Source organism: Musca domestica, unplaced genomic scaffold (genome assembly GCF_030504385.1).
Source record: "Musca domestica strain aabys unplaced genomic scaffold, Musca_domestica.polishedcontigs.V.1.1 9, whole genome shotgun sequence".
NCBI lineage: Eukaryota > Metazoa > Arthropoda > Insecta > Diptera > Muscidae > Musca > Musca domestica.
In genome coordinates, this window is record NW_026712435.1 from 7,255,629 (window position 1) to 7,283,022 (window position 27,394).

A 27,394-nucleotide genomic window follows, 5' to 3' on the forward strand; every position below is an offset into this window, starting at 1 on the left:
CATTAACACTTAATGTCAATTCATGCAACATGTTTTCGCAAAATTTATTTGCTATATTAATTTTAAGAGTTGTGGTTAACTGCTCTCACACGCAAACACACACGCACACACTCAAACATGACTAACTGCAAGTTGTTGCAGCACAACCTAGCTCAGAGACTGCAATCGGCTGTCTTTGGCCATTTCTTTTCACAGAGACGAAATAATTTAATAAAAACATTCAGACGAAACTGCATTCGAAATTGGATAGAACTTTGATCGAGAGACCACTACAAAACGGAATGGTTCCAGCTTTACGAGGAAATACGTGTGTATGCAAATATTGTGATAGCATAGATTATGCGAACGAATGCAGAATTGTCAGCGACAACAGCAACAACACGTCAACTATCATCAGCAGCGCGTTCAGCTCCGCCGTCCAGCCTCGATCTCCAAGAAATCATAAAATTTATTTTACACACCACTCGGAACATTATTTTATTTGACAGTGTTGTTGCTGTTGTCGTCGTTACTCCCGTCCTCGTTGCTGTCCATACATTTTGGGATTTCAGCAAGTTCAAAACCTGGTTTCGCCAGTCCGCTTGTGATATCTTTCGACAAGTGGTGGATATTAACAGACTTGTGATATGTTTAGCCGAATGGATGACAGCCATTGGCCATAAATGATTGGACCTCTGCCGATACCGGTGGCAGTTTTGGTTAAACTGTGGACGTCATAAACTAAAAACCGTAATTTTGACAATGGAATCATTATACCCTACACCACAAGGTGGTCAGGGTATTATGTCTTTGTGCATTTGTTTGTAACAGGCAGAAGGAAACGAGATAGACCCATAGTTCCTTTTGATGATCTGCATAGAATCACATTCTAAGTCGATTTATGCATGTCCGTCCGTCCGTCTGTCCGTCCGTCCGTCTGTCCATGTATTTTTGTAAACAAAGTATAGGTCGCATTTATTGCCCGATCCAGATGAAATTTTGCACAGATCATTCGTTTGGCCCAAGGACGAACCCTATTGAAATTGGAAATAATCGGTCAAAATTTAGATATAGCTCCCATATATATCTTCGTCCGATTTGCCTTTTATTGTGCACCAAACGTGTAATATCAGCCCGAATTGTATGGAATTTTGCATATACACTCAAATTAGGTCTCAAAATATGTATGCCAAATTTGATCGAAATCGGTTCAGATATAGCTATAGCTCCCATATATATTATTCATCCGATTTGTTATTTTTGTCCACCGCCGCCGTAATATGCACTCTGCAACAACAATATTTGGGGAATTATATCAAATGCAGCTCAGAAATACATTTGCTAAATTTTATCGAGATCGGTTCAGATTTGGATATAGCTCCCATATATAACTTCGTCCGATTTACCTTTTATTGTGCACCAAACGTCTAATATTTTTCCAAATGGGATGGAATTTGGCACTTGCGACCGAATTGGGTCTAGAAGCTAGTATGTCAAATTTGGTGAAGATCAGTTCAGATGTAGCTATAGCTCCCATATATACTGTTCATCCGATTTGTCATATTTGTTACCCACAGCCGTAATATGCACTCCGTAACAACGATATTCAAGGAAATATACAAAATACAGCTCAGAAATACATTTGCGAAATTTCATCGAGATCGGTTCCGATTTGGATATAGCTCCCATATATATCTTTATCCGATTTCAAATTAATTGTGCACCAAATGGGCAATACAATTTCGAATTTAAAAGATACAAATGCTTCGGCATATTTAGTCCTTTGAAATTTAAATTATAATTATAATCATACCCATAAAAACTTTTAATTGTTATGTGGAGCTCTACTTAATTAGCAAAGTGGTGTAGGGTATCATAAAGTCGGCCCCGCCTGACTTTAAGACTTTCTTTACTGGTTTTTATTTTCTTTTTTTGAACTGAATGAGGTGGGAGGGATTGACTATCAATAAGCCAAATGGGGAATCGTATAGACATTGATAATTAAGTGACTGTTTCAAAACCAAAGAAAGGCTAAGCTAGTTTTCACAATGGTACAGTTTGATCGATTTTGTATGTATCATTACATACATTACATGTCCTCAAATATATAAAACACATAAGAAAAAAAGTATGCAAATACTATAGCCGTGCGGGGCCGAACATGTGATACCCTACAACACAAATCTGACAAAATGGACCTAAGGGGGCCCATCGTTTTCGAAACGTAACATTTGTTTTTTTGACAGGGGAAACTTTCCCATATATACGTTCTCTGTCGTGCTGATAGGTATTCAAAAAAAATTCACACGAAAGGTGTGGTCCATTTTACCGCTAAATAAAATCCAATGGTTATTCTCCTTATGCAAAATTCTGTGTCGTTTGGTTTCAAATTTTGACCTATAGAGGGACTGCAAGTTCAGGAGGCTTCAGTTTTGACCCTAATCCTACTCCTGTGCAAAAATTTAGTGAGGATCGGACAAAAATTGCGACCCATAGTGTTGTACAGGGCACAAAAATAACTTTACAAAATTGAAAGTCAAATTGAAAAAATCGCATGCGACAAACAAATATGAAAAAATTAAAAAAAATATTCACTTTTTTATTGGAATATTTTTACACGATTTTCTTAGAATTTATCTTTTTCATTAGATATACCAACAAGACAATTATATGTTTAAAAATTTCAAGCTTTTACGTGGTCCAAAAATGTTTATTTATCCATATGTACGTGTTTGTTCAACGAATTGTTCATATTTCATTCTTTACAATACATACATAAATTCATATTTGCATCGGTTTAAATGATATTTTCTTACCTTTGACCTTTTCCTTTGACAACCATCGATTTTGCAAAACCCGCTAGAGAAGTTTACAAATAAAATAAGAAAACACGATCTTCACACTAACTGAAGAATATTTGTATGGTTTTTTAAGAGTATTCAAAATTACCGATGCAATTTTTTTTATAAAATTTATACCAATTATCAAATCTGTTTTCAGAATATTAATAGCAAGTTGGTAGCAGAACATCTGTTGGCAAAATATGTGTTATATGTATTTATGTGATTTCGGAATAAAAGTCAAAATAAAAAGAGAGAATATATCTGAAATATTTCTAATGACGGAATTCTGGTATTTTTTGTGAAGCCGAGAGGGAAAAACAAATGACCCATGCAAGGCAAAGGTTTTTGGTTATAAAGTACTTGAATCTGAAGACGGTTTTGCATTTTCTGATAAAAAAGCATCAAAAATTATTCATAATTAAATATTTCAAATACAATCTTTATACACAATTTCCTCAGATATTGAATGATATGTGTGCGTGTGCAATAAAAACACAGTTTTAACTCTTCAAAATTCCACTGGACCCAACAGGTTCTTCATTGTTTTACAAATCGTCGCTTCTTTTTTCTTGGGAAGCTGTAAAAAAATATATTTTCCCTAACCCATTAATATTTATACCCTACACCACGTAGTGGTAAGGGTATTATGTCTTTGTGCATTTGTTTGTAACATGGAGAAGGAAACGAGATAGACCCATAGTTACTTTTGAGAACCTTCATAGAATCACTTTCTGAGTCGATTTATGCATGTCCGTCCGTCCGTCCGTCCGTCCGTCTGTCCATGTATTCTTGTGAACAAAATGCAGGTCGCATTTATTATCCGATTGAGATGAAATTTTCCAAACAACATTTTTTTGGCTCAAGGACGAACCCTATTGAAATTGGTGAAAATCGGATCAAATTTAGATATAGCTCCCATATATATCTTCATCCGATTTCGGGTTAAATGAGCACCAAATGTCCACTATCAGTCAAAATTACCTGAATTTTGGCACACCCAACCGAGTTCGGCCTAGAAGCAAGTGTATCAAATTTGGAGAAAATCGGTTCAGATGTAGCTATAGCTCCCATATATATCTTTCATCCGATTTGATCTTTAAGTCCCTCACATTCCTACTATGCACTCCACAACCGTGATATTTGGTACCAGGTATTAGATGGAGCACAGAAATAGCTGTTTTAAATTTTATCGAAATCGGTTCAGATTTGGATATAGCTCCCATATATATCTTCATCCGATTTTGGGTTAATTGACCACCAAATGGCCAATATCGGCCCAAATGGCCCAAATTTTGGCACATGTGACCGAGATTAGCCTTAAAGCAAATACAACAAATTTGGAGAAAATCGGTTCAGAAACAGCTATAGCTCCCATATATATGTTTTATCCGATTTGGTGTTTAAGCCTCTCACATTCGTAATATGCACTCCACAAGAATGATATTTGGTACCAGATATAAGATACAGCCCAGAAATAGCTGTTTGTAATTTTATCGAAATCGGTTCAGATTTGGATATAGCTCCCATATATATCTTCATCCGATTTCGGGTTAATTGTGCACCAAATGGCCGATATAAGTCCAAATGGACTGAATTTTAGTACATCGGACCAAATTCAGCCTAGAAGCAAGTATATCAAATTTAGTGAAAATCGGTTCAGATATAGATATAGCAACCATATATATGTTTCATCCGATTTAGTGTTTTAGTCCCATACATTCGTAATATTCACTCCACAACCGTGATATTTGGTACAAGCTATTAGATGGAGCATAGGAATAGCTGTTTTAAATTTTATCGAAATCGGTTCAGATTTGGATATAGCTCCCATATATATCTTCATCCGATTTAGGGTTAAATGTGCACTAAATTGTCAATATCAGCCCAAATCACCTGAATTTTCGTACATAAGACCGAATTCAGTCTAGAAGCTAATACGTAAAATTTGGAGAAACCCGGTTCAGAGATAGCTATAGTTCGTAAAATGCACGATAGAATTAGATAGATTTTGATTTGTGCCAAATATCTCATAGAGCTCTGAAATGCCCTGTATAAACCTTTTTACGAGAGCTCTACTAAATATGCATAGTGGTGTAGGGTATCATATAGTCGGCCCCGCCCGACTTTTGAGCTTTCCTTACTGGTTTTATTTTAATAAATCGTTGTCATTTGTTTTATTATTATTTTTATTGAAATATTTTAATTTTGTAGTCGCTATTGTTGTTTTTACATTTTTTAATGTTCAAATTCATAGTAGGGCATTGAGCATTTGCTCATCTCCATTTGCTGGCATTTGCCAGCTAGACGCATGCTTCGCTTTGTCTTTTGGCTCAAACAATGGGAAGAATAGCTTGCGTCAGGTGTTATGGGCACACTTCTATGGTCTTGTCCATCTGTGAAGCCAAGTCGGTAGTTAATTTTGTGTCAATCTTTGTCCGTTTCATTTTTTCTTCATATATTTAACATTTTTCATAATTTGCATTTTAATTTTGATTTTGAAAATTATTTGCATATGAAAAGCTGGCAGTGTGCGATAGCAGATTGGACAATGTATAGCTTTAAGGCATTTAACAAAGTACATACATACATACGGTAGCTCTAGTAAAACACATATCTGATCAGACCAGATTAAAACCTTTGAGCTCAAGATCCATTGGTGCAGATCTCTGGCCAGAGATTAGTAACAAATCGGGGAATTAGTTCAACTCTAACGTACTTATGAATGTATGAATAAATAACGGGTATACAATGTTCGTCATTTCATTTTTATGTCAAGAAAATAATTTTTTATGATTTTTCCATCAATTATATAGTTATACTCATATTTAGTTTAAAATAGTTCGAAGCTTTAACTTTTTAAGGACATTAAAAAAAAAAACTAAGTTACTTATTATATATTAAATGTCATGAAGTACTTTACACATTGTCATATTTTCAGGTAATGATAGAAATATGGGTATGATTTCTCAAAATGGTGATTTTTTCAAAATTTGTGGAGGATATACAGAAACCCCTGTACCTGAAAATATGACAATGTGTAAAGTACTTCAGCAAAAAAAATAAAATAAAAATAACAAAAACTAAATAAAAACTGAAGTCGATTCATGGCTTATGGTCTACCAATGGAACGATTTAAATTATTTATTTACAAAATAAAGGTCAATTTAACAAGGTCACGCAGGATTCGAATTTAGACCTTAGTCATATCTTGTTGTCAAAAGTACTTCAGCGTAAACCACGAAAAATAAACAAATCAGAAATTCGCTGCAATGTTATTTTGCTGAGGGGAAATATTTATTTGAATGCAGGAGAAGAGATTTCGCTTCAGTAGAACTAAACAAAGTTTTTACAACTAATTCGATTTGATTTCAATATCAAACTTTTGAAATCGACCCTCGTATTTCCTCCTCGATACACAAATGTGTATTGGGCATATGCGACTGTGAAATCCAAAACTTTGGATATTTAAGTAGCCCGTTGTCGCATTGCCCGTTGATGCTGCTGGTGCGCTGCTGCTATTATCTGGCGGCATATTTTGTGTGTTATTCAAATGTCCAACTGCTGTAGAAAAATTAATGTCAACTTAAGATTATTTATAAATTTTATGTTATTGGCCAGAAACAAAAGACCAAAACAAGTTTAGTGAACCGAAATCATAAAAAGTCAATATCTCTTCACGAGCTATGGCGACAACAACGAAAGCAAGCCCCACAAGAGTCGGATGGTCAGGTAAGATGATAAACAGTAGTAAAGATATGTTTTAGACAATTTCTTTGTTGTTGCTGTAGTTGTTGTTGCGAGACTGGTTCGAGGGCGCTACACTATGGCCATTATTCGGTGAAGAAAGCGTTATAACCTATAAACCGGAGATAATCCAATACAATGTTGTTGATAATGTGGACCTGTACCCAGTTGCATACACATGTATGTCTGTCATCTGACATGGAGAGCGTACATCCGCCTCTCGGTAATTTTATAGGAATGTTTGTTGTGTCCGCTGCCAGTGTTGCCATTACTTTATGGCCATTCCCAAATGAGTGAGTGCGAGCGAGCGACGAGGGCACAGTTCCAGTGTAATTTTTGTGGGAAAATATTTAGACACATTTTGCTGTCGATTTCAATATAGCGTTGCTGTTCTGTTTTAACAGGAACAGCAACGAGTTAATATGTAAATTTTTTTTTCAGTTTTGTCGTTCAAACTGAAGAAAGTCATAAAAACGTAACACTTTTTTTCTTAAATACTTGACAACACAACGACGCCAACCACACTCGTTGTGCCCACTGGGCCGGCCAGTTTTAAGAGCGCGTTCGGTTCGCATCGACCATAAACTCCATATCAAACAGCATCCAATCCATGCTCCATGTAATCCCGTTCACACATAACCCATAACTTTTGTCAAATGCTAAGAAAAAAAAACGAATTTAAAAACCCCCAACAAAAACAAAACAGCCAGACAAAACCCCAAAGAGAGACACAATAAAATGTTGTCAACACGATCAGCTTATGTGGTCAATAAAAATGTACAATCTTACCTTCTGTTTATGTTTAGTAATAATAATAAAAAATATCTATAAGTAGACACACACACACACACTGTCGTCCCAACGACAGTCACATAGATAGACAGGCTCAAACGAATAGCTGTTTGTTATCTTTTACGGCGGCACGGAACGCCGCGTTATGCTCTGCCCCAGTGATCGCCAATCTTCCCAACCCAACTCTGTCTCAAGTGATTCACACGAATGTTGGTCATAAATAAGAATCGATCGACTACTTCATATATCTTGTGTTTTCTTTCTGTATCGATTAAATTAAATATATATATATATTTTTTTTTTTGGACACAATGGATCGATTTCTCTCCCAAATGTTTCTATTTTCGGGGTGATTCAACAAAAGTGGCAGCACTTAAAATTAGTCGTCATCTACTATAAGTCAGATATGTAAATAAACTTTGATTGGTATTGAAATTCAATGCGGTTAGCTGTGACCTTGCCAGCTGCCAATTCATTTTAAAATTGTAAAGTAAATTCCAACAATATCTTGTTTGAAAATTATTCGAACGAAACTGGTGTTTATACATAAAAGTAACGCACTACAGCAACACCATTTTCACAGAACAAGATTTCGTCACATTCTAGGATTTTGTTAATTTTTTATTCGTATATGATATTGAGAATTAAATAATTGTGCAATTTAATAATGAGTTCTTGTTACATTTTTTATAACAACTTTGAGTTTTGGACTCACAACAGATAGATGTCACCTGAAAAAAATAACGATTTAAATGAATAAAGGCTTCTATCAAATTTGGAATTTGGAAATGGAACGCATATATATATACTTTTTGTGTGTAAGTAGGTACATACTATGTCAAAAGAAAGTGACAGCGCGCAATCTCATAACAGCCAAAGTCATAGGAATTGTTGCTGTAATTATTGTGTCCGTGACATGAATAGCGCGATGTATGAGCGCAGGAAAAGCAAAAGGATACACGGACATATACAGACATGTAGTACTTAGTAAACGTATGTAGGTATGTATACATAACTTATAGAGACATATACGCATTAATGTATACGAGAATACCTAAAACATGCAGACGTCTATTTCCAATTGAGGCAAAAAATGTCAAATGCGGTTAAATGCCACTGACAAAACCTAAACAGAATTTGTGTAACTTTGTCTCAAAGCCAATGTGTGTGTGTGTGTTATATGGCTTTGTGGTTAGGGGAAAATGGGATATGCAAACGGTCTATACAAATATATGTACATTTGGAAAAGTTGATAAAAAAAACTAATTTGTAATATGTTGTTGGAATTTGAAAATTTAATTTTAATTTATATTCATTTAAAGTCGATTTAAATGGAGCTATCTAAGTTTTCTGAAGTATAACCGATTAAAAGTTATTCATAGAATCATGGACCCTATTCAGGAACTTTTGAACAACTTTGCACATTGTTTATGCTTGTTTTGTTGCATTAATAAAAGAAATTTTAATAACTTTTCAGTCGATTAAAATTATTGAATCACTGACAGATCTAAGATTTACTTATTGTTTAAAAGTAATACATATTTTACATTGGCTTTTGTTCTTTCCAAATGAATTATTAAAAAAAAAATTTAGAGAAAGCGGTAATTCCTTGTTATTTATGGTTTCTTTTTAATAATACCCATCTTTTATATAATATTGTAAACATAAAATTTTTCTTTAGAAACACTTGTTGGACGGTAGTCTGTCTATTAAATTCGTTGCCAAATATATATAGCATTTTCAGATTAAATGAAACCTTTTGCAATTCAAATGAAACTTGTTGCAGCGGAAATGAAATCTTTTGCAACCGAAATGAAACTTTTAAATTTAAAGAAGGAAAAATAACAAAATATTTTTATTTTTACTAGTTTTAAAATTAAATCAATTAATTATAACTAATATTTTGATAAAGAGGAATTTTTATTGATTGTAAATATCTACATTTTTATATTATTTATTAAATTTTCAATTATTGTAATAACAAATGGTTCTTTATTGATTTGATATAAAATATTTCCATATTATTAGATTCCAAATGCTTAACGCTAAAAATAGAAATTTAAACAAATTTTGGCCTTTATAGGTATGGGCAGGACTGAAATGCGAAATTAAGCATTACTGCAATATTTTATAGTTAAAGTATACAATTATTCTTACCTAATAAAGGATTCCAGCTTCACAGCTTTATTGATTATGGAGATTATGGATTTCAATACCAAACATCCTAGACACAATAAAATGTTGTGCCAATTTTCGAAACTCTTCATCAAATCTCAAAATCATGATTTCAATAGACAGACGGGTGGACATCATTAAATCAACTTCGATCATGATTGTATAGAGGTATTACAAACGGTATGGCAAATTTAGTATACCCTCCTTTCCATGGAGGAGGTTATAAAAATGTGTCTAATTCAGGTCTTTTGGAGGAAATATCTTAAAAAACTTTTTTATGGAAGCTGAAAATTTAAGCAATAATGTTAAGAAAACATAGATACTAATGATCAATTAAAATTCCTCTTTAACTATATATTAGTTATAATTAGTTGATTTAATTTTAAACCTACTAAAAATAATTTTTTTTTTTTTTTTTTTGTAATTTTCCCTTCTATAAATCTAAATCATTTCCACTACAAAACGTTTCATTTCCACTGCAAAAGGTTTCATTTAATCTGAAAATGCTATATTAACATTAATATATGCTGCCATTCTGAAATTCCATTTGTTTCTGACATATTTAATAAAATATCAATTCCATTCTGAAATTCCATTTGTTTCTGACATATTTAATAAAATATCTATGTGTACAGGGTGAGATAAAAAAAAACGCAACAAAGTCAAACCCAATCAGATTTTGGTGGCCATTGTGCGCTGGAAATAATGCGAGGAACCTCGTGTAACCATTCTTGGGTGGCGCATGCTGAGTGCCATCACCATGGCCGGCGCTTGAGTTCTGGTGGCCAACCGAATGTGCACATTTTCAGCTGACCTCTTTGGCAAGTAAACACGATCATTTTGTTTGTTTACAAACTGTTGGACACCGAATGTTTTCTCATCAGAGAAACCCAAATTTGGGAGTTCACCACTTTCGGCCACTGCGACGCGGGTTTCGATCAAACCTCTTCTTTATATAAAGAAATCACACTATCACGCTAGAATTCCATCACGAATAATTTTATTTGTGAAAAATTCTCACCAAAATGTACGCTTTTGTACGCTTGTAAACAATATAATGAGCTATGACTGGAATAATTTTAACAGCTGTCGGATGAGTGGCTTAGAAATGACAGCAGTCTGAAGTTGGTTACAGTTTTTTAATCTCACCCTGTATGAATATCAAAATGTAAGAACTTGTTATAGCCTGCCAGATATATTCGCGTTTGCGTTGGGGCAAACATATGTGTGAATCAGAAATCAGTGAGAAAAATATCTAAATTAATTTCAATTTTCAAACATCGATTTGAATATCGATTAGCACGACATAATTACAATGATTAAAAAACCAACATAACACTTGGGCATGGCTATGTGATACTTCAAAAATTGACCCTACACCTTGCTTGGGAAAAATAGATTTGAATGTAAAATTTAGAATCTTTCCGCTGAAGCCAATTGCGGTGATGTGCCTACTTCCTAAAATGCCGATGCTCACTTTATCATAGTGTCCAAGTCTGTTTTGTATTCGCATGTAAGATTGGATTGAAAATAAACTGCACCCACTCATATTCGTGCAAAAGAAATCGTAAGATAATTCAATTCGTTGTTGCTGTCTCCGTATAGGGGTATCCTCCGATTTAAATTCTTTTTTAGATTTTATCCATTATATTAAACCCTCACAAAAAAAATTCTCAACCAGATCTACGTTTTAAGACTTATATTCTGTAGCTTGATCGTCAGTGTGATCAAACAATACGAAGATTTGTAATAAACAGTAAAAAATACTGACACGTTCGTCTGTATAAATTAAAATAACACTAGTCCTTTTATCAGAAAACACACATACACATGCAAAGATACATGCATGTACGTACATAGACATATGTGCTGATAAAAATGTATTTAGAAACAAATTGTTGGCACAGTAGCAACCCACAAACATGGCAATAATCGAAGTCATCGTATTACTTTGTATTTGTAGTACAAATGTACAAACATATGTAAATTGTTGCATACGTACCTATCTACATCACAGGCACTATATGCATGTCTGTCCTTCCATCTACCATACCCTTCGTAGGTACTTATTCAATATTTTTGTTTTTTTATTTCATATTCATTTAAAAGGGCAGGCGTGCGTCAACGGGACTGACTCCGGCTTGATTCGTCGTATCCTATTCTTAGTTGGTAGTTGTAACGGAGTTATGGCCTCCTTCACTCCTCTCTCACCCTCCCCTGGGATGGACATTTTATCCTGGCTGAGGCATGCGGTTATGAGTGTTTAATGTGATTGTGAGCCTGAATATTTGTCCTGTCAATGTAAATGTTTGCAAGTATTCGATTGGGTGTGAGTGAGTCGGTATGCGTTTGTATGCGTGAGTGTCGCCTGTGTTTGTGCACAGACAAAAACAATATGTTTGAATGCCTAAATACGGACGTGTGTAACCATTACCCATTTTAAGCGATCCATTGGTTGTGCGTAAACAGAGCCCAGACAGCTGGAAGCACAAACTCATGGTCTCATAAAGGGACGGACGGACGGTTGATCGGACAGACAGACAAACTGACAAGTACTTATTACTACAGTATCTCATTTTAGGGGTATCTTTCAATTTGCCATTGTTGCACCACTTGAAAAGTTACGAACCCCAGTGTTTTGTGGTCTTCCCTTGTTGTAGTGGTTAGCCTATGTATGAACGCAATCACATACAGTACCTGGGACGCAACCCCACACTTTTGTGGACATTTGTACACACATACATACTACATGTGTGTATTTTTGTTATGTCATAAATAATTTTGACATGTCTAGCGTGGTGTTGCAACAAGGAAAACATTTGACTTTGTGCCATGGTCGGAGCATAAAAAGGGACTACAAATTTAATATTGTTGTTGTTTTTTTATGTTTCTGTTTGGTTTTATTGCGGCAGCTAACCATACACTAGCGCCTTGCTCTTTCTGTCTTCATGAGAATCGTAATTGAATAGTGTAATTCACAGGGTTTAACTAATTCGTAGCACGCAGAAACTTGGGTGCGAATTGCCTTCGATGAGGTGGGAATTGGAGAGGAAACAAGGGCCCTTCACAGGGCCCATCACATCGGACGAATATGAATACGGATCACATTGTTATTTGAACAGTTGTTGGTTAACGCTCAGAGACACGGCCGCATTTTGTAGACGGCGAAAACAATACACTTGTCAATGGCGGCAAATTGATTGTTGTGAGCGTTTGTTTCTCTTTAAATATTTATCGGTTCTTTACAAAAATACCTACATACATACATAGCTACATATGTATTGCGAAATTTGCAATTTAATTTGTTGAGTGGCCGATTGAAGTTTTACCGCCCAGGCACAACAGCATTTTTACGTCACCATATTTTTTTTTGGCTGTGTGTATTCAGTTGGATTTTTTAAATAAAAAAATTAACAAATTTGCGGCAATATTTTATATTTAAAGCATCACCAGCACGGCGGCTTAATTGCCTTTTGATTTGTTCCCTTTTTATGTTTGTCAAATTCAAATATAAAGTTCTAGACTTAAAAATTCTTATGGGGAAATTGTTAAAGAAAGTCCTACAAATAGAATACTAATTATGCGATTAATGCTACGTTAATTATGTTATTAAATATATTAATTAATGTGTACAACGGCAAGCGACAATGTCTATATACCTAGGTGAATTAGGAGCTGTTTCAATATATTATGGAATAACAGATAGAGTGTTTGCTTTCTATTTCAAATTTCCAAGACCTCTGCTTTCAATGGTGAGTTGGGTACACAGCCATATTTAAAAAACACTCCACTATATGTCTGAAGATTGGCCTAGAAAAAATAAATAAATAAACATACATCTTTGATACGTGTAAAATGCTCAATCGCTTTGGCAGAATTTTCGGATATGTATCATTCTAAGCTTTTAATCAGTTCGTCATTTGTTGCCCAAAACTAATGGTCATACGGGTCCATACAGTCGCAATTATCCTTTGATCATGCAGTCTATTTTAGAATTCCCATTCGTGGTTGGCGGAAATGTTCAAAGCTCCTCTTGAGATTCTCCAAGCTTCCTTAAAATAAATTAATTATTTCCTCAAAGCTAGTTGAGGCCAACAAATGTAAAGGAATTGTAGAAAAATTTATTATTATTCGCGCACGAAGGTTTCAAATGAATCGTTTTTAGCCAAAAAACAAAATACCTTAAAGAAACTCTTTATTTTCACAATTATTTAAGAAATGATAATTTTTTTTGGAAAGTTAAGCCTTTTTATACCCTACACCACAAGGTGGTCAGGGAATTATGTCTTTGCGTATCTGTTTGTAACAGAAAAAAGGAAACGAGTTAAACCCATAGTTCCTTTTGATGATCTGCATAGAATCACTTTCTGAGTGCATCTCCGTCCGTCCGTCTGTCTATCCGTCTGTAAACAAATTACAGGTCGAATTTATTGCCCGATTCCGATGCAATTTTCACAAATCATTTATTTGACCCAAGGACGAACTCTATTGAAATCGGAGATAATCGATAATATTTAGATATAGCACCCATATACATCTTCGCCCGATTTGCCTTTTATTGTGCACCAAACGTGTAATATCAGCCCAAATAGTGTGGAATTTTGTACATACGATCTAATTAGACCTGAAAATAAGTATGCCAAATTTGATCGAAATCGGTTCAGATATAGCTATAGCTCCCATATATACTCTTCATTCGATTTGTTATTTTTGTCCTCCGCAGTCGTAATATGCACTCCGTAACAACGACATTCGGGGAAATATACCAAATGCAGCTCAGAAATACCTTTGCCAACTTTTATAGAGATCGGTTCCGACTTCAAGTTAATTGTGCACCAACAAGCCCGAATTGAAAAGGCACAAATGACTAGGCAAATTTAGTAGAAATCGATTTAGTGGAGAATATTCCTCGCATATATTAGTTCCTTTGGTCTTAAAATTATAACTTTAATCATTTAACTCTCACAAATTCCCCATAAAAACTTGTATTTGTTGTGTGAAAAGTGGTGTGAGGTATCATAATGTCGGCCCGCCCGACTTTAAGACTTTCTTTACTGGTTTTTGTTTAAATTTTCCGTATAAACAGGTTACGCAAGAAGAAGATTTTATGCAACTATATTATTATCCTTGTTAAGTGTAGACGAAATGGCAACGCAGAAAAATAATCCTTTAGAACATCTTTCTGAAATTTCCAAAAATATTTTCTTTGAACATTTTCCTGCTCTCAAAATTCCCATTTTTATCTATGGGAAAGTGGTTGGGCCGAGCAAAAATGTATGTACTGCATTTGTTTTGTGATATTTGTAATCAATCGAATAAAATGTAATTATTTGAATCCTATACAAGGAAACTCAACCATGGCCGAGGGAATGGAAACAATGTATGGCATAATCATAAATTGTATCTTGCACCTTGCGCCCAACTAAGACCTTTGCGCATATTTATTGGTTATCAAGGCTAATGTCCAGGTTTTGTTGGTACAATAAATTTTCAGACGTTGCTTGATCGATATATGGCCTGTAGGGGGAACAGCGAAACATTTTTATATGACTCCTTCAATTCACCCCACTGTTTCTCAACAGATGCTAACACAGTCGTAAGATTTTATTGACTCAATAAAACGGACAAGATGCTTGAGATGCCTACGAAATATTGACCAATATTTCAAGCAAGTGGCGAGTGGTAACTTGTTCTAAACATCATTTGTTTGGTAAAACAAAAACACCCAAAACAAAAGTTCTGTGGATACAATGACATCTCCACAGCCTATCTACAATTATTCGATTATTTCCCTTCGTCAAATATTGCTACTGATTTCCAGTTTTCTTCCAAATTCTTTCCAACTTTAAAAATCGAATCCGAACAATAAAAAAGTACAAATTCAGCATGAAAAGGTCCACATCATCTTTTATCTGGCGTTGGTATCTGACTGTCAATTTCGCTTACACACAACATCATCAATTGATCGATCGATTGGTCGGCAGATCTGCCGACGGCCCGACGAATGGATTGCTGGGACGTTTGAATAGATGGATCGCATGGTTACTTAGATTGTTGACAAAGATTTCGTAATCGTTGCTAAGGCCTATTGTTGTCGTTGTCTGTCATTTCACTAAAAAATCGATGTATCTTTCGTGTCGATTGAGATATCCATTCCATCAATAATGACTGGCGTTTCATTGCCTGCAGAAGTGAATTCGCTGTGCCCTGGTTGGCCGCTCAAGACGTTCACGATGACAACTGTCAAATGTGACCAAAAAGAAATCACTTGTAAATTTTTGGACAATTTTTATGATTTGTCATCACCTCACCATACCCTCGGGGCAATAACAGTAACAGCAACAACCACAACACACACACACACACACACACAAACAAACAAAGGCAACATTGTTCACCAACCATGAAATACAATTCCAATAAAAAAAAAAACAGTATTCATTTTATACTGAATATCTTTCGAATCGTACGGTAAACACCGTGAGAATGCCATTGGCATTTATTGACGTTGTTGCCAGCAATCTCTACATTCTTGAGTAGTTCGATGGAAATCGTTCGGATAGACTACATTCGTTGACCATTTTAAGCTTATAAAGATGTTAAGTGTGCAAAATTCTCTCAAATGACTTGTAGGAAAATGTGTATGTTTACGAAAAGGCCTACACACAGTGTTACATATTGTCCTCACAAAAAAGTACGTGTTTCGATAAGCCTTTTTACCAAACCCATTTCTTACACGATATTCGGTAGCTATTTTTGAAAACAATGCTTTTAAAAATCCATCAAAAGAAAGTGAGTTGAAAGTTTTAGAATACAGCAATTACAGCTTTTATAGCCTGCACCAGGATAGGGAGGGTTCGTTGAGTTTGTCATTTTGTTTTTAACTTGTCGAAATAATCATTTAAGAACTTATATAGAATATTTCCTAAATAGCATACAATTCTACAATTCGCTGTATCCATTAAAAGAATAAACATATGTGCTTCAAAATTTTTTTTATGTTTTGTTCAAATTGTGTTATTTTAACGGTGCCACCGGATATCCAGTATTTTGAGGTCTTTTCCATCGTATTAGGTGAAGTTAAAATATGTGTTGTAGAAATAAATTGAAATGGTGCCCTTAGACTAATTTTAAAATATATCCAATCTCCAATGTAAAAATCTCCAATGTAAAAATCTCCAATGAAATTATGACTCTAAAAAAATTAATGAGAGACTAAAAAGACCGGGATAATATACATGAAAAAGGACTAAAAGCATGATTACATATAATGAATGCACTGGATTTCAAACAAATGTGTAGAGCGTTGTAGTCCTACGTTTATATCCAATCACCATCGCCCTATCGTGATTTTCAATGAATATTTTCATATATTATCACTTCTAGAAATTAAAATTTCACAACAAAGTTCTTGCGAGTACAGATAAATTAGAACAAAGGTAGGCTATAATTTGAATCGGTATACATATATATTTTTTCATTTATTCATATTTTGTTGTAATTCTTTATTTTACTTCGCCAATATTGACGTTAGCTAAATGCGCTGTCGCATTCAAGTGATTGGAGCTAAACGGCTTCATAGCCAGTTTGGCTAACAAATAATGCCATACAACAAAATTAATTATTGTGCATTGAGTTTTTATGCCAAATTAAATAATAATTTAAGCAAACAATTGTTGGCGCTGCTTCTTCCTTCCTCTTCGCCTCTATTTGCAAAGTTATGTAAAAATATGCGCCTAGTTTGAATGTTTGTGTTTAATTTGATTCATTGTTGTTTTAATTTTAAATATTAATTATAAAACGTATTTGTTCGTTAAGTGTAAACATTTACATGCGATGGTTAAAAAACAATATATATTTATTTTTCTTTTGCAATTACAAATGTTAACCCGATAACCTAGCGGAACGCAAGTTGCTGGTAGTACTTTTTTGCATTAGAAAACTTGAACTGGGTCTCAAAATCTGAGGTGAAAACGGTTGTAAATGAAAAAATATCAAGTGAACAATAATTTCATATTTTCATAGAACAAAAATCTAGACCCTAAAGTACACACATACTGCGTCAAACCTACCAAATACGGCAAATTGTATAATTTACCCAATCCCGAAAATACAAGTTTGAAAAAATGTAAGAGAACTTGCTATAAAAGCTGAATATGTTAATATTGGAAATGTACAAAATTGTTTACAAAAGTAAACTTTTCGGAGATGTTGAGGTCCGGGGATTCCTCCTTGCGAACTTTTCTGGCTTGTTGTATTTCAGTTAAAAAAAATCAGTAGGAAAAATTCCCGATTTCTTTTGCCGAATTGTGCGCTTTAAGTTGTGTACAAGAGATGTTCCAATGTCTGATGCCTGGCTAATTCTTCTAAGTTTTCAAACCCCACAAGATCTTTATGATCAGAAATCCAAAGAAGGTTACATTTGCTAGACGGTCCGACTTTTTGTAGAATAATTTTGTACGATTCCGTTGGTGCCTGGAGATCTGTGTGATGAGTAAACTTTTTCGATTGATTTCAATGTTATTTTAAGTCCGCGTTTTTGCGGTTCGAATTTCAATGAAGGAGAGTTGTAGTAAGGGATCCGGAATCCTTAATTTGTATATATATTTTACATATATTATCTAGCTCAACGTGTCTACAATTAGTGTAACTTTTTTTGGTATTACTAGCCATAGACTGTCCCCAGCCATTGGACGTAACATTTATTTGTTGGCTGTTTTTGCTTAAAAACACTTTTTATTTGAATACATTTTAATTTTAATTCTTCCTTGCCGAAGAAAAAGAATAGCCGTTATCAAACAGAAGCCGCTACAAATTGTGAACCGAACAAAGATTTATCGTTTTTATGTAAAATTTAAATTTCGGATTTGTTTAAAATTCAATTTTGTTTTAACATCTTTTGAACTGTTACGTTTGCTTTGTTTGCCCAAAATGTTTCATAGTGAAGAGGGCGGGGGGCGACAAAGATGCTGTGATGACATCGACTGGTGTGCTTTACTGGCGTTGTTGTTATTGGTGACCCTTTAGGTGGCATCTCCAGTGATTTATGACGAAAATATTTATTTTTAAATACAAAGTTGTGGTCACTTCGTCCGTAGATATTGTCTATTTTTTTTTTAAAGTAGTTGGAAGAATGACATGGCTGCTTAACATAAATAAATGGCAACCAACTAAATCGTAGTTATAGCAGGGAACATGGATAATAATATTAACAATTCTCAAATTACAAAAAAAAAGGATGGTCATTGAATATTTTATATTTTCAAATACGATAACAAAGTATTTCGGAAGCCAGTTCTTTAAACATGATCAGGGATAGCCTCGATAATACCCAACCAGCTAGGTCATCATCTGTGCTATATGTATTCTTTTATTTTCATTGTAGGTATATCTGAAAATTGGGGTGTACGATATTATCACATTAAAATATTGCAAAGAGTTACATCCGGTAAAATCCACGAAGAAAACATGTGTTTCGGGAAATGTATGCGTTACTGTTTGAGACTGTTTATAGAATCTTTTCATAATTGTAATTTCAATAAATAAAAATTAGTTTTAAATAATCCGCTCAACGATCAAAATTGTACTTTCATTTACTGGACATTTGGTTCAATGTAAAGGATATAGAAATAAATTATACAAACAGTTGGGTTATCGTACACACCTAATATTCTTGCAGTTTACAGCCCATTACCAATCTATTACCGAACTGAAAGGTAGTTTTCCATTTAAGAAATAATGACTTGAATTTTTATTTAACTCAATATTTTTTTGTCAACAAACCAATCGCAAATAGTTGTTCTTAAATGTTGATATATTTTAGCTTAGGAACATTTTGTTAATTTTATTAATGTTTTTGATTTTCATTACAGACTGAGCTGCGTTCTTGCGCAGCGTGTGGGGAGCCAATTTCAGATAGATTCTATCTAGAAGTTGGTGGCTGTTCGTGGCATGCGAATTGCCTGCGATGCTGCATGTGTATGTGTCCGCTAGATCGCCAACAATCCTGCTTCATAAGGGAACGCCAGGTCTATTGCAAAGCGGATTACAGCAAGTAAGTTCCATTCCAGATATAAGTCTATACATTTTCTTTTTTATTTTTGGTCCCAAGATTAGAAAAAGTTTTGTCACATGCCGCCCACAGACGGCGATCGAAACATAGTTTCCCTTTCCCCAAATATGTATGTTCAGGTGTTCAGAGAAAAACATTTTCCCACATCACAAAAGCACCTGTGTGAGCTTGTCTGTGCACGGACTTGTATGTTCAGTCTTAGACGTGAGAATAGATGGATATTTATTTCAATATCTAAATTATAAATGTCATCATTTGGCTTCGCGTTTAATCCGTAAGACAAACAACGAACTTCAAACAGTCCTCTGCGTTGAGTCCCAATCTCACCGATTCATATCATACTTCGTCTATCAAGACGACAACAACGCATAGCAAGAGGGGGACAATGAAAATATTAGGTCGACTGAATAGTCAAAGAATCAGAAGATAGCTAGTGCTACGGGTGAGAGAACGAGGAGAGCTAGACAGAGAAAGCGATACAAATTAATAATAACTGATGTTATGAATGTTGTGGTGAGCCACTTCATCATCGTCATCATCATGATTCGGATTCAATAGATCGCTGCGTTCCTGCCACTGCCACTCATGCATGTCTTGTCAACATCCGATGTAGACGTATGCATCATGCTTCTCTCAGACTGGCCAACTACTCGTGCCGACACAAGGCAGTTCGATCAAGCCGACGCACTGGGTCCGCACTGTTGAAACAGCATTCGATTGTATCTGCGATGAATACAAAAGTATCGCCACACAATAATAGCAAGTGCTGAGCAAAGAGGAAAAGCCCAAAGCCAAACACGCCGACGGAAATAAGAAAAACATCAAATGTTTATAGGAGACTGTAAAAATATTTGTTTTTCAAGTCGAGCATAATAAGTTTGAAAATGTAGAGCTGTGTCGTGTCGCTCAAACCAAAGGCCCAATGCGTTAGAACAAACTTTGGCTAGGTGCAATGGACATCTTTTTGCCAACACACTTGACGACACGTCGAACATAACAATAGCATACTTCCGGTATGTCAGACATCTCAGGAAAAACAAAGAGATGTGTTTTGGATTGTTTTTTGTGGCAGACTTTTTATTATCTTTCGCGCGACTGTTGAAATAAAAACACTTTAAATCTATATTTTTTGTTTTCGTTTTTTATTCTTTCTTACAGAAATTTTGGCGCCAAATGTTCGAAATGTTGTCGCGGTATCTCTGCCTCCGATTGGGTAAGACGAGCCCGTGATTTGGTGTTTCATTTAGCCTGCTTCGCGTGCGACCAGTGTGGTCGACAACTTTCCACTGGTGAACAATTCGCGCTAATGGAAGACAGAGTTCTGTGCAAATCCCACTATCTGGAGACGGTGGAAGGAGGCACTACCTCAAGTGACGGTAAGTTTAGCGCCAGCTTTGTTTTTGTAAACTGTGTAGTGGTTGTTAAACGGTAGCAGCTTAACTTGTCACATGACGAATAAAGTGTGTGTCTGTGTGAATGTATGTATATTGTGAGCCACGTACAAATACATGTCGGAACCTGACAAAACCATGTCAGTCACAGCCAAAACAGCTAAACCAAATAAGCACAAACTACTTGACGCCATCCATTTGACCATCCATCCATTCGTCTGACACTCCTTCGTCCCACAAAATCATTTCATTTATTTATGCCGACTAGGTAACGGAGTCAATTTTGTTACTACACTTCCTGACACAGTCAATCCGTTCATGCACATGTTAGTCCCGGCCACCGTCCATCAGTCAGTCAACCGTTTAGCCAACAACAAGTTGGCAAGAAACGTGCTTCGAAGTTCATCTTCCTCCCATCCCAAACCACTTAAATTCGCCATGCATGCGGACAGCGAAAATGTCCAAAAGTGACACATTTAAAATAAAATCTCCCCAGTTATTCGCGAGGCCTTCAGCATGCCGTGATGGATGGTTCTGACTTGGGACGACATACATACACATGTTATGCTGCATAATTCACAATTTGAATACTCGGACATATTGTTGGTGGCATGTTTAATCCCGTGCATGAGAAAAACTGCATAAGATTGTTAATAGAATAGAGGATGAAGAGAATGCAGGAACGTAATATCAAACTCTTTCAGTGCGCATTTGAAATTTGTCCTCTGTGACACGTTATTCGTTCAATATCCTCATATTCTCCAATGATGATGATGACCTATTCAATTCTGTTTCCCTTTCAGATGGCTGTGATGGTGACGGTTACCACAAGAGCAAAACGAAACGAGTCCGGACAACGTTCACCGAAGAACAGCTGCAAGTATTACAGGCCAACTTTCAAATAGACAGCAATCCCGATGGCCAGGACCTGGAGCGTATCGCCTCTGTTACGGGCCTGAGCAAGCGGGTAACGCAAGTTTGGTTTCAAAACTCCCGAGCACGTCAGAAAAAACACATACATGCTGGTAAGAATAAAAGTAAGTAGTGTTGTAGTAGTTGTAGTGCGGTAGCGGTAGCATATTACTAGACATACCTACATAATTTGCCATATACATATGTATGTAGATGCTGAGTTTTTGTTTGTTTCGCAGTTGTACGTAGAATTCCCTAGCTATGGACCTTCAGACAATCTTGTTCCGATTTTCTGAATATCCGAACTTAAATGTGTTTGTCGTAGATGTTACTTACATACTTATAGAAATATTTTCTACAACATATTTTTGATTGTAGTGCGTGAACCCGAAGGAAATTCATTTGCCCGCCACATCAACCTGCAGCTTACCTATTCGTTCCAGAATAATGCTCAAAATTCCATGCAATTAAATGGCAATAAATCCGGATTGTATCCAGCTCATGGTAAGTATTACGAATTAGTCAACATATTATAAGAATCCTAGTCAGGTGATAGTCGATAGTCTTCCAATTACTCATAGTTCTCTTCCAGAACGACGGACAGTGCTTCAAAATTCGATTTTCGTTACATATTACAATCGAGGAAGGCAAAAAATTAGGTTTTAGTGATAGGGGAGGGTTGTTGAAAGAATTGCTCAAGAAAGATACAATGATTTCTCGGAAACTATAAATGATTTCGAGTGATATGCTCTTGAAAAAAATGGAGATTAATTGATTGCTTTGTAAATAGTTACAACTCTAAAAATTGATTAGGTTAACAGACAAGCATTATAAAGGCAAAAATATAAATTGGGTAGTCTCTTTGCAAAAATATGGCTAAGAGTGTCTTCCTCCTTCCCACATATATTCTTAAAGGAAATTTTACAAGAAATGACTGATATTGGCCAGGAAAATGATCACTATGCGGAGGACTTAGTAGAAATCCACCGTCAAAAACCCTTAAATAAACCAATGATCTAACAGAAAGTTCAATTACATAATCTAATTTAACAAAACGCATCTTGAACGAATACTTGTTTTTAAATTTTTACCTACTATAAATCTCATGGCTAATTTTTATTTTTTTTTGCTTCCTTTTCAGAATCTTCAATGGATGAATTATCACAGGATTCCAGTGTGCATTGTATGCAAAGTGAAGTGTGACTTAATCTGTTAGAACCTAATTAGATCAATTACCTTACCTTATTATTAGAGTTATGTTCTTTTTTTTTAAGAAATATTGAAAATATTTTATAAAACAAAATGAAAACGTCCTAATCCTAGTCAAAATTGCAAAATCGTCCAATTCTAAAAAATACAACAAAACAAAATTAAATTAAATGAAAAGCAAAACAAACAAACAAATCGATACATGTCTGGAGAAACGTAATAGCAGCCAACATAAAAAATTTAATCGACATTTATGTATATGTGCATATGTGTATCTATGTATATATATATATGTATGTACACTTGTATATTTGCGTCAAATCTATGACTATATTTATATAAACATTCTACGGAATACATTACAGATGGGCTATTTGCAGTTAAAAAAACCATAAAAGCAACAACAAAAACACAAGTCCTTAGGAATTTTTTAACAAAATATTTATGACAATTTTATGCAATGAGACCTAATTTAATTTAATATCTGTCCCCACCTTTGTTGTATTCATAGTCCTTGCTAAAATAATTAGAATATTTTAATTTTGCTTGTGTGTGTTTAAGTGAGCGTACTGGCTGGTGAGTGCAAAGGATGAGTAGCACATAGGAGATTGTGGCAAACTTTTTCCTGCACATAATTCTGGAATAGCAGTTGATATTTTTCGATTTCAGAAGTTGTATATAGGAGTATAAAATGTTGTATTTAGCAATACCACCACACTTTTCTTTTGAATTCTCAAGACACAGTGAATTTTCTAAGCATTTGCTATTAAACAATTCATTCCCCATATTTTAAACGACGGAAAAGTTTACAGGGCAATATAGGTTTAAATACACATTCTAATTGTTTGATTTTTTATTAAGTCGGCAGCAAAGTTGTTTTAAATATTGTTTGATAGCATGGGTAATATTTATTTAAACCCTTCCATAACTGAATTTTGGGCTCAGCATATTGGTATTACACTTAAATACCTAAATCTTTGATGCAGAAAATAAACAGAAATTTAGTTGTTTTAAGTTACTTCGATTAGCCATCGATTTCAAAAAAAAAAGTCAAAATCTAGTTCTTGTTATGAAAAAACTATTTAAGGTTATGAAAAAAAAAACTGTTAGCAAACTTAATTGGTCGTCCTACATTCCTTTTAAAGGCTCCTCACACACACACACACATACGCAAAAAATATTTCAAATTATTTCTTCCATTTCTGATTTGGTATTTTTTATTTTCCGATAAAGTCGGAAGCTTAAATGGCTTCAGTTTTTAGTGTGTTTTAAGATCCCCTATGTTATGGTAAAAGTCATGTTAAGTCAACTTTGATTTTGTAGCGCCAGCATATAATGTTGATTTGATTAGATTCCAATGCTAAGTCATGTTTATAGACCAGTTCTCCCACAAGTGATAATACCTCTGTTGTCCACACCGACACACACCCTATATCATTTACATATGCATGTGTGTGCGTGTATCTATGTCATCATGTATTAAATCCAATTGCCAGATCCTGGAACTTGTTTAGTTGTTATTATCATCCACATATTTCAGTAGCCCGGTGTGTGCACTACGAAATTTTACTCAAGTTAATGGACTATGAATGACCATTGTCGAATGTTGACAATTGTCCTAAGCTAAACACACATTGTATCGGTTAGTGTATTCAAAGAGAAAATTATTTTAAAAAAAACAACAACTTCGATGCACATTTCCGATCTAACCAACTATGGACACACAGACAGATATTCAAAACTAAATGGTTTCATTACAGCTGAAAATCCGAATGCCAGCATCCGGATGCATTCATTGCATTGCATACATACATGCATATCTATGACTCCAGTTGGTGTTAGTTATTACGTATATCATACACACATGTATGCTTATGGATAGATGAGGACACAGCCTGCCACACTTTATCCATATACAAAGACACATACACACATTCGTAGGTACATATATACATATGTATTTACATGCTAATATCCATCGTATGTATTTAGTTAGACAGATATACTGTAAATTAATTTAGATAAACAATTTGTCCCTGTAATTTATATTTAAGAATGATTAAAAATAAAACTGTTGTTATTGTTTATTTCTTGTTCGGTCCTGTTACTTCCTATGACCACATTCCCTGCATCTTTATATGTTTCCCTTCTACCCGCCCTCTTTGCGACGCAACTAAAAACAATTTTCGTTTGCATACATGCATGTACGTATGTATGTATGTATCGGAGAGATTCAAAGTTTTGTACAATACAATTTTCCTTTAAGTTCTAAGTTAAATTATTTAAATGAAGAGATGTTTAAATTTAAGAGAAATGTTTTGTAGATAATAACAATTATAATTAGGCATTTGTTTTGTAAATAGTAATTGCTATATCATATAAAAGTATTTATAACAACCAATAATAATGAAAAGAAAAACAACAACAACAACACATTCGTATATATATACACAAAATCTATATGAAAATAGAAACGAAAGAGAAAAGATAAATAAATACAAAAGCATTTTCAAATTTAACAACATTCAAGTGTTTTCATTTATTTTGGCAAGTTTCTCCGCTTCTTTGAAAAATGTTTGATGGCGATCTTTTATTTTGGATATGCGAAACATTCGTAAAAAGATGGAGGTGATCAACTTACAGAAGTGGATGCATTTATTCTACAAAAAGAGTAGATTTGGTTTTATCAATAAAACAATATCGAGTTAGAGAGTATCAGTCGGTTTGCCGACAGAAACATACCCACAGCATATGGCGCTTTGCATTTTAACCAATCGGCCACTGACCGGTTAGCACCGCAATAGTCCTGTCAGGTTCCGGCGAATTTGGCAAATCAGGAATCAGATTTTGATATCTTACAAGTTTCAATCTTGTCCCGTGTGGACTGGTGCTTGTGACACGTGACCGACACCTTTGGAAGTTCGTTAGAGGCAGATACCACTCTAGCTAGTTCGTCTGCCTTTTCGTTACCAATAAGATCTGGGATCCAAGAACTATTATGGTCAGAAGCCCTATCTCAGCCACTTCTTCTTTACGTTCTTCCACTAGCTGTGATGTGACAATGTTCAATGCTAAGAGCAGCGCTTGACTTTTTACAAAATTTCCTAATTACTTGGTAAATGGTACTGTAGAAGTACAAGCTTCTCTTATGGCTAATATTTCCGCGTGGAGAAACCTGCAGTCTTCAGCTAGCTTTGTGGATGTAGATATATTTGTTTCTTCAGAGTAGACACCAGAGGCAACTCCGGAGTTCATTTAAGAGCCATTTTGCACCATTGTATATGTAGAGGGCTTCTGCTAGGCAAGTTCTCATTGACCCTGTCACCCCGATGCATACTGATCTTTTCCACTGTTGGTCACCCAAATAGTGCTCCATATGTGAGTATTGCTCTTATTATGCTGATGTACATCCGTAATACCATTTTGAGTTTGAGGCTCTAATGGCTTCCAAACATTTTACGACATAAGTAGCGTGCAACGGTTGCATTGTAAGCACAATGACCCATTTTGAACTTAGGATAACGCCTAAATATTTGGCGAGATCTTACATTGAAAATAGTAGTTTTCCAGGATTCACCATTCCAAACATCCAAAAAGGCAGCTCCAAGGATATTTAATAATTCTAACTACCACCTACTGTGTCTTTCGAGCGCTCTTTAAGGTAAGCGTGTTGACTAGAAGGTGTGTTATTTGGGTTATCCATCTTTCCTCGAATATGCACGACGATGAGTCTTTCGATCGTTTCAAGCTGGAACGATGAGAGACTTATGGGTCTAAAGTCTTTAGCATTTTTGTAACTACGTTGTCCTGTTTTGGTAATTGAGTAGTTGAGGGATCTGCTGTAGATGTGCACTAACTAAAGAAAGTGTGTTTTCAAATATTAAACATGATCTAGGCTAACTATTATCCTTCTTGTATATGGTCTTGTAACCTCTGTTAACTAAGCATTTTACTTCGTTTTCGTAAACGCAGTGTTCTTGATGCCTATGTCAAGCTAGATCCTCCTCCAAAAGAAGGATCCGTAGGTTATCTGAATCGAAGGGGGGCGAAGATGTGGATTTGATTTATAAGATCACATAAAACATAAATTTGCCTCTGTCAAGTTAAATGGAAATCAATTCAGATATAACTTTCACAGTTTAGCCCGACTTTTGTTTTTCAGTAGGTGGTTCATCGGGATTTCTTTTACCAATGTCGTCCGAAGTATCGCTAAGCTTAGCTATGTTTTCTTCAGGAGTCCCTTTGAGTACTTGTCCATACTTTTCTTTGATAGCCCA

The 27,394-nt window shown here is 35.0% G+C and overlaps 1 protein-coding gene and 1 long non-coding RNA gene across 4 annotated transcripts in view; one reads left to right on the forward strand and one right to left on the reverse strand.

Annotated features, from left to right (window-relative positions):
* LOC101892319 (LIM/homeobox protein Awh) overlaps positions 1 to 24,803 on the forward strand; it is a 42,113-nt gene extending 17,310 nt beyond the window's left edge. Inside the window, exons 2-6 of one of the 2 annotated variants that reach the window (XM_005181336.4) lie at positions 19,406 to 19,587; positions 20,764 to 20,981; positions 21,800 to 22,033; positions 22,287 to 22,412; positions 23,050 to 24,803. In XM_005181336.4, the coding sequence (XP_005181393.1) occupies positions 19,406 to 19,587; positions 20,764 to 20,981; positions 21,800 to 22,033; positions 22,287 to 22,412; positions 23,050 to 23,111 (822 nt within the window). In that variant the 3' untranslated portion in view covers positions 23,112 to 24,803. The remainder of the gene's footprint in view (positions 1 to 19,405; positions 19,588 to 20,763; positions 20,982 to 21,799; positions 22,034 to 22,286; positions 22,413 to 23,049) is intronic. The other variant, XM_005181337.4, reaches the window with a different exon arrangement.
* Positions 9,334 to 27,394, reverse strand: part of LOC109612172 (uncharacterized) — a 32,625-nt gene continuing 14,564 nt past the window's right edge. For both annotated transcript variants that reach the window (XR_002194367.2, XR_002194366.2), the window contains 2 exons: positions 9,516 to 9,817; positions 9,334 to 9,453 (listed from right to left, as the gene is read on the reverse strand). This is a non-coding gene — a long non-coding RNA (uncharacterized LOC109612172). The remainder of the gene's footprint in view (positions 9,454 to 9,515; positions 9,818 to 27,394) is intronic.